General features: G+C 43.0%; 1 protein-coding gene across 2 annotated transcripts in view; it reads right to left on the reverse strand.

Moving 5' to 3' along the window:
- The window catches only part of pcca (propionyl-CoA carboxylase subunit alpha), a 489,189-nt gene that overhangs the window by 113,484 nt on the left and 358,852 nt on the right, over positions 1–16,853 (reverse strand). For both annotated transcript variants that reach the window (XM_063048382.1, XM_063048383.1), the window contains exon 20: positions 8,816–8,914. In XM_063048382.1, the coding sequence (XP_062904452.1) occupies positions 8,816–8,914 (99 nt within the window). The remainder of the gene's footprint in view (positions 1–8,815; positions 8,915–16,853) is intronic.

A 16,853-nucleotide genomic window follows, 5' to 3' on the forward strand; every position in this document is an offset into this window, starting at 1 on the left:
AGGGGGAGGTGGGGCATTAGTGTAAGTTTGAGAAGTCAATGTTCATGCCATCAGGTTGGAGGCTACCCAGATGGAATATAAGGTGTTTTTCCGCCAACCTGAGTGTGTCTTCATCTTTACAGTAGAGGAGGCCGTGGATAGACATATCATAATGGGAATGGGACGTGGAATTCAAATGTGTGGCCACTGGGAGATCCTGCTTTCTCTGGCGGACAGAGTGTAGGTGTTCAGCGAAACGATCTTCCAGTCTGCGTTGGGTTTCAGCGAAACGTCGGCTGGGGTGATATACTGCGGACAGTCCTTCCAGGTGAGGCGACACTTCACCTGTGAGTGGGCTGCGGTGATATACTGCGTCCGGTGCTCCCGATGCGGCCTTCTATATATTGGCAAGACCCGACGCAGACTGGGAGATCTGAACAGTTAGTCCTGACGAAGAGTCTCAGCCCGAAACGTCGACTGTACCTCTTCCTAGAGATGCTGCCTGGCCTGCTGCGTTCACCAGCAACTTTGATGTGTGTTGTCTACCAGAAAGCTCCTGTTCTCCACACGAACACGGACATTCCTTTCTGTGCCTTGCCCTCTTTGCAACTTAAAACATGCTCGCTTTCTCAATTCTCATTGACATGAAACATTAACTCCACTTCTCTCCTTGAATTTGCTGACCAACCTGATGAGTATTACAGCCATTATCCGTTTCGATTTTAGATTTTCAGCATCAGCAGTCTTTTTGATTTTTTGCAAGTGATTACATGGGTTTAATGGCTGTAACTTTTGCCACCACTGAACTACAAGGTAGTTGATAGCTGGATGATAAGCCTAAGTGGTTGTTCTATTCTTAGTTCTTGCAATAAGATACTCAACTTTAATGAACTGTACATTCTGCCACTTCTGGATTCATGCGTTACACTAAATGTTTGTAAAAGCATTGAAAAATTAAAGTAATATAGCATTTTTTTTTCAAAATTGCACAAACGTTAAAACAAATACTTGAAGCATTGAGATCTGCTTTAATTCATGAAATGCAGGTTAATTCAACCTAAAGTGGCTGCAGTTGCTATTATTTTCCACAAAGTAAGGTAACGATCAGAAGCAAGGAACAGAATAATTGCCAGCATGTTCAGTGTACACTACTCCAATGCAAATTAACACAGTGTAGTCACTGAGCAGATCAGCAGTCAAAATATTTTCACCCTCATTATTTTGTTTTGCACTCATTTTTAAAGACCATTTAAAAGGGCTCCTCTAAAGAAGTGGAATTCTATTCACAGTATTTCCTTTGTGAATGCTTACTTAATTAACACAGGGCAGGAAAGTGATCCCATGTTTTATCACTGTGATGTCGCTAAGCGTTTAGCTATGAAATGTTCTGAATTCTTACATGACAAACCTCAATAAGAACAGAAAAAAAGGAGTTTTTTTCAGTGATGCTCAGCTGTTCTGCGTACTCAGCTTATTGACTGAGCTCGGCTGCATTTATAACCAAGTAAGTGTCCTGATGAGGGAATGCTGCACTGTCAGACGTGCTTTTCCAAATGAGACATTAAATTGGGGCCCTGGCTGTCTTGGGATACAAAAGGCTGCAAGAAATTGCGGAGCTCCCCCAGTGTCCCGGCCAGGATTTGTATCACCAAAACATGAACAGTTCACCTGCTACCAACACGTTACTATTTGTGAGTGGACGGGGTGTCCAGGGAGGGGTAGCACCTCTGCTGAAGGTGCTTGTCGTATCCATTCTGGAACAGCCCAATCACCTTTGGTCCCCACCGATTACTCAGCTCTCACCTGTGGCTCCAAGTGGATGTTTACATGCGACCTTGGCCACACAGGTGGGTCAAACCAGGTGAGGGTAGCCGGTGGCCTCATATCCTGGTGATTTAGGGATATGCCAGCCCCAGAATGCGAAGTCACCTCAGGCAGGCTGGGCAGATGAGATCTACAGTGAGATCCAATGGCCAGGAAAGTGGTACTGCAACGGTCTGTAGAGAGCAAAGGGCACGACAGGCACAGAAGAAGTCATAGTCGTCCACTGCAACCAAGGAAGACCCCAGTTTGTGATGCTTGTTTGTACCACTGGACTTGGACTTCTGAGGTCAAGAGAGTGGAACTGCCCGCGCACAACAGCTTTTCCTCTTTAAAAACTCCCCCACACAGGTTTTCTGTCATCTTCAGACTTGACGGACAACCACCACCACAACAATTTGCTGCTGCATTTCTCACACTTAAAACAGTGATCTTACCTCCAAATGGAACTGCAGAAATTCAAGTCCTTCCTTTTTTCCCCTAATCCAACAGTGATAAATCTCAGCCTCTTCCCAAACTATTCCACATGATTTCATTAAACAATTGGCTTAAATCAGGTACAGCCTTCCCTTTGAGTCCATGTCCCTTTTCCTGACCATAGAAATTTAAAGTAGGTGCAACACTCAAACTGCGTGATGAACACAGCAAGTAGGGCAGCAAATTAACCAATTTCCCCCAGGAACAATAAAGTATGTCTATGACTATGTGAGGGGGGAAATAGGCAATTAACGTTTCAGTTCAAGATCCTTCATCAGGACTGGGTGAATGTCCATTTCCCTCCATAGATGCTGCCTGACAATCTGGGTTCCTTCAGCACTATCTGTTTTGCTCCAGATTTCCAGCAGCTGCAGTCTTTTGTGTCTCCAAGGCTAAAGCATAATTTGTTTGCAGTGCTCAGGAGTAAATGATAAGAGTAAAGAAGTTTCTCCGTTTTGAAAGGAGAGTTCAGGACTAGTGAACAGAACCCAAAGCTGAGCCAGGCTGTCCAGGAAAGGAACTGAAAAACAGTACCTTTACATATAGGTACTGTTACATACACACACTGTATGCACAAACAAAACACGTACAGTATTTCACAAAGGATCACAGATATAGAAGATAGACTATTTCTCTTTCCCACATGCTGCCTGATCTGCTGACATTTTCCAGTATCTTCTGTTTTTTGTCTTCACACAGAGGGTGTGTGTGTGTGTGTGTGTGTGTGTGTCTGCACGTTCATACGTTTGTGCATGTATACTTATATGTGTTTGTGCACATGTGTGATGCGGAGAGAGTCGTAGAAGAAGAGATGAAGAAGAATCAAAGTAACTATAAACAGAACGAGTTATTCACAAAGACCTCTACGGACTGCATGTTTACACTGGCTCCTTCCTATATTTTGTTTTAACCTTACTGAAGGCGGAGGGGACTGGGAAACATTAGTACATGCAGTGATGCATTTCCACTTATGACAACTGCTTTGCCAGGTGAGCACCGTAGATCCTGTCCATGTCAAAGAAGGGAAAGAAGGGGAAATATTGGGCGGGAAATCAACCTTAGTTTGTCCCTGGATAAAGACAAACGAGATCAGTGACATTCCGAGGCTTCCCAGAGAAAGTCCAGCGCTAGAAACCCTGGGCAGGGAGAAAACCAAGTGTTGGAATTGCAGCACAATAGAAAAGACGGAACAGAATCCTGCCAGGGGAGCTGGCTAAAAATTAGACTTCACTTTGCATAGTTAAAAGTCTTGATAGAAAAAAACACACAAATACTAACCCACAGCTTGAGATCTTTGGTTCTTGCAGAGTGAATGGGATTCAATAAATTCATTATTTCAGCATATAAACCTGAACTCCTCATTCCAATTCACTGCCGACCAGGTTACCTTAGGGTTCACTTTGAATGAAGAGGGTTTCATGTGACACTGCACACATTTTGTTTTGTGCTTTGGCTCTCGAAAATTAGTTCCACTTACTTGGGTATCAATGACCTATTCAACAAAATGCAGCAAGGGTACAATCAGCAGGATAGTTACTAGCTCCACTGTACGGACAGCGCTGGTCAAGGATGAGCAGAGATAGGAAGGGATTAAACAAACACTAAACAAAGGTGCCATGCACATAGCAGAACCACATGACACTTCTGTATGTTCCAGGTGAAGAAAGTATCAACTGTTGGGCCAAATTAAATTGCAGGCTGTTTGGGAAAATTCATTATAAATGAGATAATTATACATAACATGATCTTTTCCATTTCCACCTCAGCCTCTATGTTGTTTTGGTTATAAGGATTCTTTAGTAAAACCACTGCCTTTGATACAAAGAATTCAAAACTCACTCGCTCAGCCAAACAATTACATTTATTTTAAAGCCGCAGTTAAATGGCCTGTTACATTCGTCACTGTGATTATGAAAGCTTAAACCAGTGAACTACTCAAGCCCGCTGGTATAGGACATCCCCAGCATGCGTTGGGCAAGATCATTCATGTTCAAACAGCGGCTGCGATCAATGGCTGCAATGTGATTGGGAACAAAAATGATTGCACTCAATTCTTTCGGAAAAGCTTCTACCCCTTCGTCATCGGATTTCTGAAAGGATAATGAACCTACCCATGAACTCTACCTTACTATTTTTGGTCTCTTTTGCACTACTTATTAAATTTATTTTGTTTCTTTATAGTATTTTTAAGTATTGCACCGTAATGCTGCTGCAAAACAACACATTTCACAAGAAATGGTAAAGCTGATTCTGATACAAGAAACTTTGTTCAGATTACTAAAAGTAATCTTGGACAAAGGAGGAGAGAGATGAGGGTGGAGGGAGAGGAAGGAAAGAGGAAGGAGATGATAAAAAAAGTATGGGTAAAGAAGAGGGTTTAAGGGAGTGAGGCATTCTGTGGGGGTGGTGTAATTAAGGACAAGGGAAAGGGAAGGATAGACATTAAGAAAAAAAAATTAAAGGAAGCAGGAGCAACGCACAAAGTTCTGGAAGAACTCAGCAGGCCAGGCAGCATCTGTGGAAGGGAATGGGCAGTTGATATTTTGGGTCGAGACCATTCATCTGGACCCTCCAGATTTGCAGTAGATGCAGTTTCATGTCTCTGTAGGATACATCTTGATTTCCTTTTTCAGGACCAACCCTGCAAACTTCCTTAGCAATCTCATATTTCAATAAGATGCTCTATTAAAATTCCAATCAGTTTACACCCAACCTTTGCAATTCTTTCTTACAAGCCAGAATTAACAACATCAGCAACCTTCTCTTGACTCTCTCCAACACAAAGGTATCTCTCCTTCAACAAGAACACCCCAACACTGTACTCAAGCCTCTCTCTGTCTTCTCAGCAATTTCCTGAACAGTAATGGCCAAGGTGGGGAGAGGGGAGGCTGAGTAAGGGAGGAGGAAGGATAAGATGTAAAAAGGTCAAGATGAAAGGATATGCAAGGTGGGTTAAGTGTCGAAGAGAGGGCACAGTGGCAGACGGGGGTATTGGGAAGAGGTAACAGGATGGGTGGTGAAATGGGAGATGCAGTCTGATCAGCTGAACATTTCCATTTTCTATTACAAATATTTCCAATGAGACTCCTCTAGCATCCGAGTATCAAAAATCGATTCTATTTCATATTTGTTATGGTAAGATGGATTTCTGGCTGGTTCTTTGATCAGCATAGAGAACAGCTTATGAATCAATCAGCTGTAAGACAAGCTGAGCTACACGAGAGCATTTGCATCATTCACGGACAATGGTTCCTTCATACAGATGCTACAGTGCATGGAATAATAGCCATGGATTAGCCAAGAGACTTCAAATGCTAGAAAATAGTGCAACAGTCTGCTAGAGGAACTCACTGGATTGAGCAACATCTTTGGGGTGTTGAAAGGAACTGCCAATGTTTTACGGCAAGTCCCTGCATCAGGGCTGAGAGTGGAGAATGAAGACAGCTGATATAAAGAGAGGGAGAGGGATGAGACAGAGGCCAGTAGGTGACTGGTGGACTGAGGAGGGTTGCAGGATGATGGGCAGGAAGAGCCAGGTATGGGAGGGGGTGGAATGAAGTTGGGAAACAGAGGCAGATGGGTGATTGATGAAGGCAGACAAAAACGGCAGATGGAGCAAAGTTATCGGAGAGGAGGGTGAAGGTAGAGATAGCTGGGAGAGTGATAAGTGGGAATGCAAAGAGAGGAGGAATCTGACAAGTAATGAAGATGATAAGGAGAACAATTAGGAGAGAGGGGAAGGGCAAATGGAACCAGAACCATGTGGGAGAAGATGTGAGAGCACCCATGGGTAGGTGGATGGATCTAGAAGGGGGAGGAAGGTGAACATGGGAAGAAGATCTACTGTTGCACAAAAAGTTTCTGAAGCATGGAGAACAGGTATTTTGCCTTCAAAGAATGAAAGGATTTGCTGGGATAGACTGCGACTGCGGTAGGCGGAGGGCTAGAAACACCCTCGCATACCCTTAATATTCAAGTCCATTTGTTCAGAGGTGTCAGGAAGCTCCTCTTCACACAGGGCAGTGGAAATGTGGAGATTAAGAACTCTCTCCTCCTCAAATAAAAAACAGAGGACGCAGTTCAACAGAAAAACATTTAACTGAAATTGCCAGATTTTTGTTTGGAAAGACTATTAAAGTTAGTGTTATGAAGACAGACAGATAGAATCAAGTTACAGATCAGAATCAGAATCAGGTTTATTATCACCGGCATGTGACGTGAAATTTGTTAACTTAGCATTAGCAGTTCCACCAATGATGTAATTTACAGGCAAAGCCAGTAAGCTCTCTCCTCTTTCAGTCCAGATGAAGAACCACAATCAGAAATGTTGACAACCCATTTCCCTGCACAGATGCTGCCTCACCCACTGTAGGCTGACCGGGACAGCTTGCTCAGGGAATCACTCCATAGTATTCTTCCAGCATCTTGCATTTTTGGTTGACAGTTTAAAATTCTCACTTGAACAATGCACGGTGAAAATGCATTATCCATGTCCAAATCTCAATAACAACCACCTTTTCTGAAATGAGAGTGAAGTGCACGTCCCATTTATATCGCAGTTAGTACCATCTTCGAAAATATCTGTCCCAATACTGAAAGACTACCTATTGTATATGATTATGTTACTGAGGAACGCAATTGATATCTTGGATGACCTTGCATCTTTTTTTTGCAAAGGGAAGACAAACTATAGCTTTCTACCTCCCTTGCAGTTTCATAACGGAAGAACACACCTTAGGTAACATCCAAGGTTTTGACACACAAGTGTGTATGGCTTTGACTTGGATCATGCAAAATGTATGTGCAAGCCCCAAAAGAAATTCTTAGAGCTATCTAACGCTAGTTCTATAGAACGCTGGTGCATTCCACACTCTGCTATAGAGATACATCCCATCCTACCTATTCCCCAGAGGAAGACTACAAAAGCAGCTCAAAGAACAACAGTCAATGATATCAGCTAAATTCCTTGCTGTTTTAGAACTTGCTAAGATCCTCTCTCCTGCGGATAGAAATCATAGCAGTTCCCTGGAACATCAAAGGCGTGGGTGGTTCTAAAAGACTGCTAGCTAATTCCAGAAAGGCTATCAAGAGAGCCAGTGTTTGCCTGCATTCCTTCCCAAGGTTATTTATTTACTATTCTCACTTAAAGCAGCTAATATGCAACAAGATAATCCAAGACAAAAGTGCAGTTTACCTTCCTAGACTATGACATCATGGATGACTATAATTAAACGGGAACTTTCTTCTGAATTTTCCACACTTGGCTCTGACCAATAAACAGGCTAATTGTAACTATTTTCAGAATTCACTTTCTTAAAGTCTTGACAAAATTAATTATTTCACCAAATTATTGAGATCATTTTCCGTTAAGACAAAAAATGCGTGTTTAATCTGAGGCTTTAATAACATATGGCTACATGCAAAGTCCTGATGTCAGTGAAGCCACAGAGACCCTTTATTGCACGACATATTTTTAAAACCACATCAGTGGAACAACAGTATGGTGCTGCATTTCATGCTGTGTTAAGAAAACCAAGTATTAGCAAACTCCAAGTTAAAGGATCATTTCTCTCTTGCATTGCCTGAGTGGTGAATGCCCTTGTCAATTTTCCAACACATGAATCATATATCAACCATACATAGCTCAAAAAAAAGAAAGTGAATCTTGAGCTGTTTTACATATTTTTGACACAAACCAAACATTTCAGCAGAAACTTCTTGCGGGGAGGAATACAATTGCAGTTTTGAAATGGTTTGTGTTTTCCTATCCTAAGTACATGTCTGTGGCTCTGCCTATTAGTAAGAAGGAAGTCTTCATTGTGCCTTTAGCAACCTCAGGATGATTAGGATTATATTGTACATAAAATCACAAGGGGCAAAAAGTGGATGGTCGCAGTTCTTTTTTCCCCCGCAGATAGGGAAGTCTAAAACTAGAGGACATAGGTTTAAGGTGAAAGGGAAAGATTTAAAAGATACCTGAAGGGGATGTTTTTATTTAGAGGATGGTTCACACATTAACAATGTTAAAAACACATTTCGACAGGCAAATGGATAGAAAAAGCGTGATATGAACTAAACGCAGACAAATGGGACAAGCACCGATAGACATTTTGGTCAGCATGAAAGAGTTGAGCTGAAGGGCTCACTTCTGTGATCCAACCCTGCCAATGAAGTATTTCTGAAGTGCAGTCACTGTTAGAAAGCAGCCAATATGATTGTAGGAAACCTTCACAAATGAGATGACGGACAGTTAATCTGTTTTTGGTGTGTTTGTCAAGGAATAAATCTTGGGTAGGATAATTTATCACCACAATAACTGCACTTTATTTCTAAATATTACAATATACTTTACTTGCTATATTAAGACAAGATTAAAAAATTATTGTTCATGATTAAATCTGACTATATTCTGCATAACACCCATCCATCAACTATCGCACAATCAAATGCTGAGTAGCGAATATCAACAGTGGCTGAAATGTACTTTTTGTTAAAACAAACAAAGTCAGTTAACTGAATAGTGATTAAATAAATATACCTGAATGGTCCTTGGGGTTCCGTCAATGGTGACAGGCAACAAGGGTGACGCTAGGTTCCATTCACTGGTCACACTTAATGTCTTTCCATCAACCTCCACCTGTTGTGACACAAATAAGACTGTTACAGTGAAGACAGACAGTAAACAGATTCCCAAGTCCACAACTGTGAACAAAGCAGTAGCCATTTTAAACAGATGGTAACCCAACAGCCTGTCATGTTTATTGCTTCTGCCGTAAAAGACAGGGCCCAACAACATAGTCCTGAAATTATCCCAAGAGATCAGCAATGGACCTTGGAACAGCTGCCTCTGGTTACGAAGGTTTCAAGCAATTTAAAGTAAGTAACAAATAAGCATTCCAGTTTTACACCAATGCTGAAACGTTACATTTACTGCAATTTAACGAGTGTTGAATGTAAATTCCTGTGACATACTTCAACCTGCACATTAGGGCTTGCGTATAATAATTCAATCTCCCAAGGACTGCAGGCACATTTCTTCACCGAATTAATAATTACAACATAATTAACATTTTCACTTCATGCAGAACTTTTTTCTCTAAGATCTTCTCTCCTGAACACAATGTGGAGAAGTCTTCACAAACATAATATGATTCAAATATTAACACGAGAAGGTCTGCAGATTCTGGAAATCCAAAACTACACGCACACAAAATGCTGGAGGAACCCAGCAAGTCGGGCAGTATCTATGGAAATGAATAAACAGAAGTTTTCTCAGGTCAAGACCCTTATTCAGGATGTGTTACCATTCAAGTATGACTGAATTTTCATAAAACATTTTCTAACTTGGAAGACTCTCTGGAAAAACTTGTTTTGATGATGGTGGAATGGAGGGGGCAACAGGGACATGGGTGCTGTCTGTGTGGAGTTTCCCTGTGACACAAGGGTTTCCCCTGGGTGCTCTGGTTTCCTCCCACACCCCAAAAACGCGCTGTTGGGTTAACTGGTTACTGTAAATGACCCCTCAGTGTAGGTAAGTGGCAACGTTATCAAAAGGAAGTTGATGGTGTGTGTCTGAGAGAGAGAAGATAAGCTGCAGGGGCACAGGGAAATAAGGAGGGAGAAATGGGGCTGATGAGAATGCTCAGCCAGCATAGAACTGATGGGCTGAGTGGCCTCATGCTGTACAGTAATAACTGCAATATCAAGGACAATAAATAATTTACTTACCACGCACACCTAGCATTCAAAGTGTTAAATTTTACAACTCTATACTTGGAAAGAGGACATTGAACGGGGTATATTTTGAAAGCTGCTGAGATTATACCATCAGACACTAGCAAGGAGCACAAACCTTTGTTTTTCTTCTTCCTTCATGAGACTGTTGGCACTCCCTCTCTCCCCCCTCTCTCCACTGCAGCCAACTTCCACAAGATGTTGCTGACTTCTAACGGCTCACAATTTCCCATGCAATCATCCACAATGAGTGCTGTAGGAATATTTCAAATCAAATCCAAACGAGCTTATGGCCAGCAGGTAGCCAGGTTCTCAGCAGACGTGGAAAATCTCAGAGCCACCAGGAGTCTGAATTTTCCCTATCATCTCACTGACCACAAAGCAGAGCTGGCTTATCCATGTCTTTATCAACAATAAGAAGCACCACTTACATACACAGATCCATTAAGACAGTAAAGCATCCTAGCTGTTCTGCCAGGGATGATGAGGGCTGAATACCCTAATTCTGCTCCTATGTCTTATGATGTTCTGTCAGACCGGAAAACTGCAATGCTCAGCATCCAAGATGAAATAAAAACCACAAAGAGTAGAATCTGCCCTTCTACCGTGCTTCTCCCAGTGAATGACCTCTTCCTGAAAGTAGGAAACTGCCATCACTGTGCACAGCAAGATCCAAATGCAACTATTTCATCTCACCATGTGCAGTGGAAACTATTTGATTCTATGCTAACGTGAGATTAAAACGCCGCCTCTGATAATTAATATTAGTTACTAACTATTCCCTGACATTATTGTAGTTGTACTTCCTGGGTTGCTGGCAGTCCTGGAGGAGTAATAGGTATTTAATAGTGCTGTGAGACCTCCAGGGCATCAATATTTGAACTAAAGGTTTCTTGAGTGAGGGAGTCATGCATTCATTCTAGCTTCCTTTGCCCACACTTGCTTCAATTTAAATAAACATTCAATTATTCTCAGGACTTGGGTGTTGCCTTTTGCACACTTCCTTCCACAAGCCAGTTGAGTTTTTAATGACAGTCTGGCAGCTTCATCTTCACTTTACCCTAAGAACTACTTTTCACAGAGTCACACAGTGCAGAAACAGGCTCTTCGGCCCACTAAATCCATGCTGACCACTATCTTCTCCTTCCAACACTCAGCCTGTAGCCCTCGAGGCCTTGGTGATCCAAGTGCTTGTCTGGATTATTCATCAATGCTAGACAGTGCCCGTCTCTAACACCGACTTGGGCAGAACACTCCAGGTACCAACAATGCACTGGGTGAAAACATTCTTCTTCAGATCCTCTTTAAGCCTCTTTCTCATTACCCTAAACTGCTGTCCTCCAGTTTTGGACGCCTCTCCCACAGGGAAATGCTCTCTGTTACCTACCATATTCATATCTAACTAAACTGTATAAATCAAATCAGGTTTCCCTCAGCCTCCTCTACCCCAGAGGAAAGAAATCCATCTTATCCAGTCTCTCCTCAAAACTGAAATCTCCAAGGTAACTATTAGATGGACTACTAGTCCAAATGGCCTGTTGTACAATCTTTGGGGATGTATAGGTGCTCCCTCCATGAAGAGTAGGAACAGGTTGGGAGGTCATAGTCTAAAATGGATCACCATGGAAAGTGACCCACTTTCAATTCCCACCACTGTCCGTAAGGAGTTTGTACATTCTCCCTGTGACCACATGGGTTTCCTCCCACACTCCAAACATGTACAGTTTAGTAGGTTAACTGGTCACATGGATAGCACAGGCTCAAAGGGACAGAAAGGCCTGTTGCCATGCTGTACCTCCAAATAAAAAGAAAATTAAAACCTATCATTGAATATGCTGAATGGAGTGGTACATTACCCAATCTGGAGAGGTTGCACCTTGGTCTGCTTTCCAAAGGCTTTGTTAATTTCATCAACCAGGGAATATATTCGGGGTTGTGAGATAAAGGGAGCGGGAAGCTTCTGCAGGTGTATGTTTACTAGCAACTACAGCTCGAGGGTTGCAAAACTCTGAAGATTCTTGCTCTAAGTAGAGGCTCTTGTAGTGAAATAATGACTCCTCATTTGACATTCTCAAACACTAGACACAGTCTCTAAACATCCATCTTGCCAATTCCTCTCACAGTCTTGTACATTTCAAAGAGATCACTGCTTAATTCTTCTAAATCAGAGCATAGACACCCCACCCCCTGTGTAGGGCAGATTCAGTGCCTCAGCTGACATTGCTGCTAGTGGCTGAGTGGGTGCGAGTGTTTCACAACAGACCACTAGGTGGCAGCAGTGGTTTTCTGCCAGCACCAAGGACTGATGAAGAGCTGCTGTGGACGGATGGTGAGCTGAAAGCAAAGACTTTCTGAAGAAGCTTCAAGGCTCACGCCTGATTGTGTACCCAACCACCAGTATGTGAAAATCACAAAACGCTTCAACAGTATCATGGAAATTAGCTTCCCCTCCATGGACCCTGCCTACGCATCTCTCTGCCTCAGTAAAGAAGCCAACATAATCAAACACACACCAGATATTCTCTCTTCTGCCACCTCCTATCAGACAAAAGATACAAAAATCTGAAAGCACATTTCACCAGGCTCAAAGGCAGCTTATACCCCACTGTCACAAGACTATTGAATGGTTCCCTGGTATGATAAAATGGACTCTTGACCTCACAGTCTACCTCATGAAATTGGATCCCCGGCTTCCTAACCGGAAGACTACAATCTCTGACAATATCTCCTCCTCGCTGACGATCGACACTAGCGCACCTCAGGGGTGTGTGCTTAGCTCACTGCTCTACTCTCTCTATACCCATGACTGTGTGACTATGTATAGCTCAAATACCATCTATAAGTTTGCTGATGATACAACCATTGTTGGTAGATATACCAGCTCGTTGAATAGTGTCACAGCAACAACCTTGCACCAATGTTAGTATGACGAAAGAGCTGATTGTAGTCTTCAGAAAGGGTAAGACAAGGGACCATGAACCAATCCCTCATAGAGGGATCAGAAATGGAGAGAGTGAGCAATTTCAAGATCCTGGGTGTCCAGGTCTCTGAGGATCTAACCTGGTCCCAACATATAAAGAAGGCAAGACAGTGGCTGCACTTCAATAGGATTTGGTTTGTCAACTAAGACACTCAAAAACTTCTATAAATGTACCGTGCAGAGCATTCTGACAGGCTGCATCACTGTCTGCTACGTGGGGGGGGGGGGGGTTAGTGTGGAGGGGACTACTGCACAGGACCTAAAGAAGCTACAGAAAGTTGTAAAATTAGTCAGCTCCATCATGGGTACTAGCCTCTGTGGTACCCAAGACATCTTCAAGGAGCGGAGACTCAGGAAGACGACATCCATTATTAAGTACCCCCATCACCCAGCACATGCCCTCTTCTCATTGTTACTGTCAGGAAAGAGATACAGAAGCCAGAGATTACACACTCAGCGATTCAGAACAGCTTCTTCCCTCTGCCATCCGATCTCTAAATGGAAACTGAACCTATGAACACAACTTCACTTTTAAAAAATATATATTACTTCTGTTTTTGAACTGATTACAATCTCTTCAATATACATACATATACCGATTGTAATTGATGTACTTACTTATTTTTCCTTTCTGTGTTACCATGTACTGCATAGAACTGCTGCTGCGAAGTTAACAAATTTCACGACACATGCTGGTGATAGTAAACTTGGTTCTGCTGGGGAGGCTAGTGCCTGTGATGCAGCTGACTGACTTCACAACTTTCTGCAGCTTTTTTTACGTCCTGCACAGTGCCCCCCTTACCAGACAGAAATGCAGCCAGTTAGAATACTCTCCACTCTACATATGTAGAAATTTGCGAGTGTCTTTGGTGACAATCCCAATCTCCTCAAACTCCTAATGAAATATAGCTGCTGTCAAGCCTTCTTTGTAAACACATCAATATGTTGGGCCTAGGATACATCTTCAGAGATGCTGACACCCAGGATCTTCAAATTGTTAACCCTTTCCATTTCTGATCCTTCAATAGGACAGGTGTGTTCCTCGTCTTACCGTTTCTCCATTATCAATTCTTTGGTCTTACTGGCGCTGGGTGCAAGGTTGTTGCTGCGACACTATTCAACCAGCTGATATATCTTGCTCCTGTACACCTTCTCGTCACCATCTGAAATTCTGTTAAAAAAAATCGTTGTATCAGCAGCAAATTTACAGATGGCATTTGAGCTGTGTCTAGCCGCAGAGTCATGGGTGAAGAGAGAGTAGACCAGTGGGCTAAGTGCTTATCCTTGTGGTGCTCCAGTGTTGATTATCAGCATGGTGGAAATGTTACTTCCGATCTGCATGGTGAGGAATTTGAGGATCCAGTTGCAGAGGGAGGTTCAGAGGCCCAGGCTTTGGAGCTTTTTGATCAGAACTGCAGGATAGATAGATATACTTTATTGATCCCGAGGGAAATTGGGTTTCGTTACAGCCGCACCAACCAAGAATAGAGCATAACTATAGCAATACAAAACCCACAAACAATCAAACAACAATATGCAAACTATGCCAGATGGAAATAAGTCCAGGACCAGCCTATTGGCTCAGGGTGTCTGACCCTCCAGGGGAGGAGCTGCAAAGTTCGATGGCCACAGGCAGGAACAACCTCCCACGACGCCCAGTGTTGTACCTCGGTGGAATACAGCAAAAAGTTCAATATCCAGTCTACAAACATGTTCCTTGATTATAATATGACCCGGATTGCACCATCCGTTGTTAACCAGAACAGTAAGCACCCAACTCCTTTACGCCTACTGCTGTCAGTGCACTTCCGGTCAGCCAGAACAGTCTGGAAGCTGTCCATGGAAAAGTTTTGATCGGGTATGTCCTCGTGCAGCCCCGTTCCAGTAAAACACATAACACTGCACTCCCGAAATGTTCTCTGACTCCTGGCTAGCGCAGTGAACTCATCCATTTTATTACCCACCAAACTCCTCTTCTCCATAAGTCTCTGTTGTCTCGACCCGGTCCTCTTTCCTCGACTTTGTGATCCCCCTCTGCAGCCTCTGTGTGTTTTCCTCCAGATTTTAGCAGGGGTGTCTGCTGCTCTGCTCGCTAAACTGGCCGGCATAAGCTCAATCAGCTGGTCCCTGGAATAAACAATGTGACCATACTGTTGCCCCGCTAATGAGACATGTCGGAATGTAACTATTTCCAGCGCTAAAAACCCAAATAAAACTCTCTCTACCGGCATATTAGAGAGGGTGCAGCTTCAACGTGTTACCGTGAAAAAAAAATACAAAAAATAAAGTTAAAAAAGTAAGAAGAAAAAAGTAAGAATACTGGTCGGAACGGATGTAACAGGCTGCATGCACGACCGGCGCATGCGCACTGTGATTGCGTTAAGTGCTGTGCTGTAGTCAATAAACAGCAGCCTGACATAAGTAATAGTATTGTCCAGGTCATCCAAGGCCATGTGAAAAGCCGGTGAGATCGCATCCACTGTAGATCTATTGTGGAGAATAGGCAAATTGCAGTGGATCCAGGTCCTTGCTTAAGCTGGACTTGATTCTGGCCATAACCAATCTCTCAAAGCACTTCATCACTGTAGATATGAGTACAACTGGCCGACAGTCATTAAGGCAGCTCACCCTGTTAGCCTGCTCTTCTTGGGCACTGCTATGATTGTTGCCCTTCTGAAGCTGGTGAGAACTTCCGACTGTAGCAATGAGAGATTGAAAATGTCTTTGAACACACCCTCAGTTGGCTGGCACGTTTTCAGAGCCCTATCAGGTACGCTATTGGGCCATATTTATTTGCTAAGGTCACCGTCTTGAAAGACGTACCAACGTCGGCCTCCAAGATAGAGATCATGGCGACCATCACAGCCTGGTACTGAAACACCAATGCCCTTGAACGGAAAATCCAACAAAAAGCTGTGGATGTGGTCCACTCCATGTCGGGAAAAGCCATCCCCACCATTGAGCACATCTACATGAAGCATTGTCACAGGAAAGCAGCATCCATCATCAGGGACCCCACTACCCAGGACATCCTCTCTTCTTGTTGCAGCCATCAGGAAGGAAATACAGGAGCCGAAAGACTCACACCATAGTGTTCAGGACCCGTTATTACCCCTCAACCATCAGGCTCTTGAACCAAAGGGGATAACTTCACTCAACTGCACTTGCCCCATCATTGAAATGGCCTCACTTCTAAGGACTCTTCATTTCAGGTTCTTAATATTTATTGATTATTCATTATTATTTTTTCTTTTTGTATTTGCACAGTTTGTTGCCTTTTGTACACTGGTTGAACACCCAAGTTGGAGAGGTCTTTCATTGATTCTGTTATGGTTATTATTCTATAAATTTACTGAGTATGCCCACAAGAAAATGAACCTCAGTGTTGTATGTGGTGACATATATGCACTTTGATAATAAATTTGTTTTGAACTTTGAACATACCTGGCCTTGGAGGGCACAGGGGAAGTCAAAAAACAAAGGAATAGGCTGTTCTGTCCATGTTGGCCATCAATAATTAATCTTATTTTATTGTTCACACATTCGCATCAACTCCCCATATATTCGACCACACACCTACATAGTAAAGCATTTACAACTGCAATTATCCTACCAACTTGCACGGGAGCAGGGAGGAAATCAGAGCACCTGGTCACAGGGAGAACGTGCAAACTCTAAATAGCACCGAGGGATTGAACCCACATCTCTGGTGCTATGAGGCCATGGCTCTACCTGCCGTGCCACTACCACCCCCTAAAGGTGGTTTGGGAGGATCTTAGCATTTCTTAAAGCACTCTAGACTTAACAACACACACAAAATGCTGGAGGAACTCAGCAGCTTAGGCAGCATTTCAACATTTCA

Source organism: Mobula hypostoma, chromosome 5 (assembly GCF_963921235.1).
Source record: "Mobula hypostoma chromosome 5, sMobHyp1.1, whole genome shotgun sequence".
NCBI lineage: Eukaryota > Metazoa > Chordata > Chondrichthyes > Myliobatiformes > Myliobatidae > Mobula > Mobula hypostoma.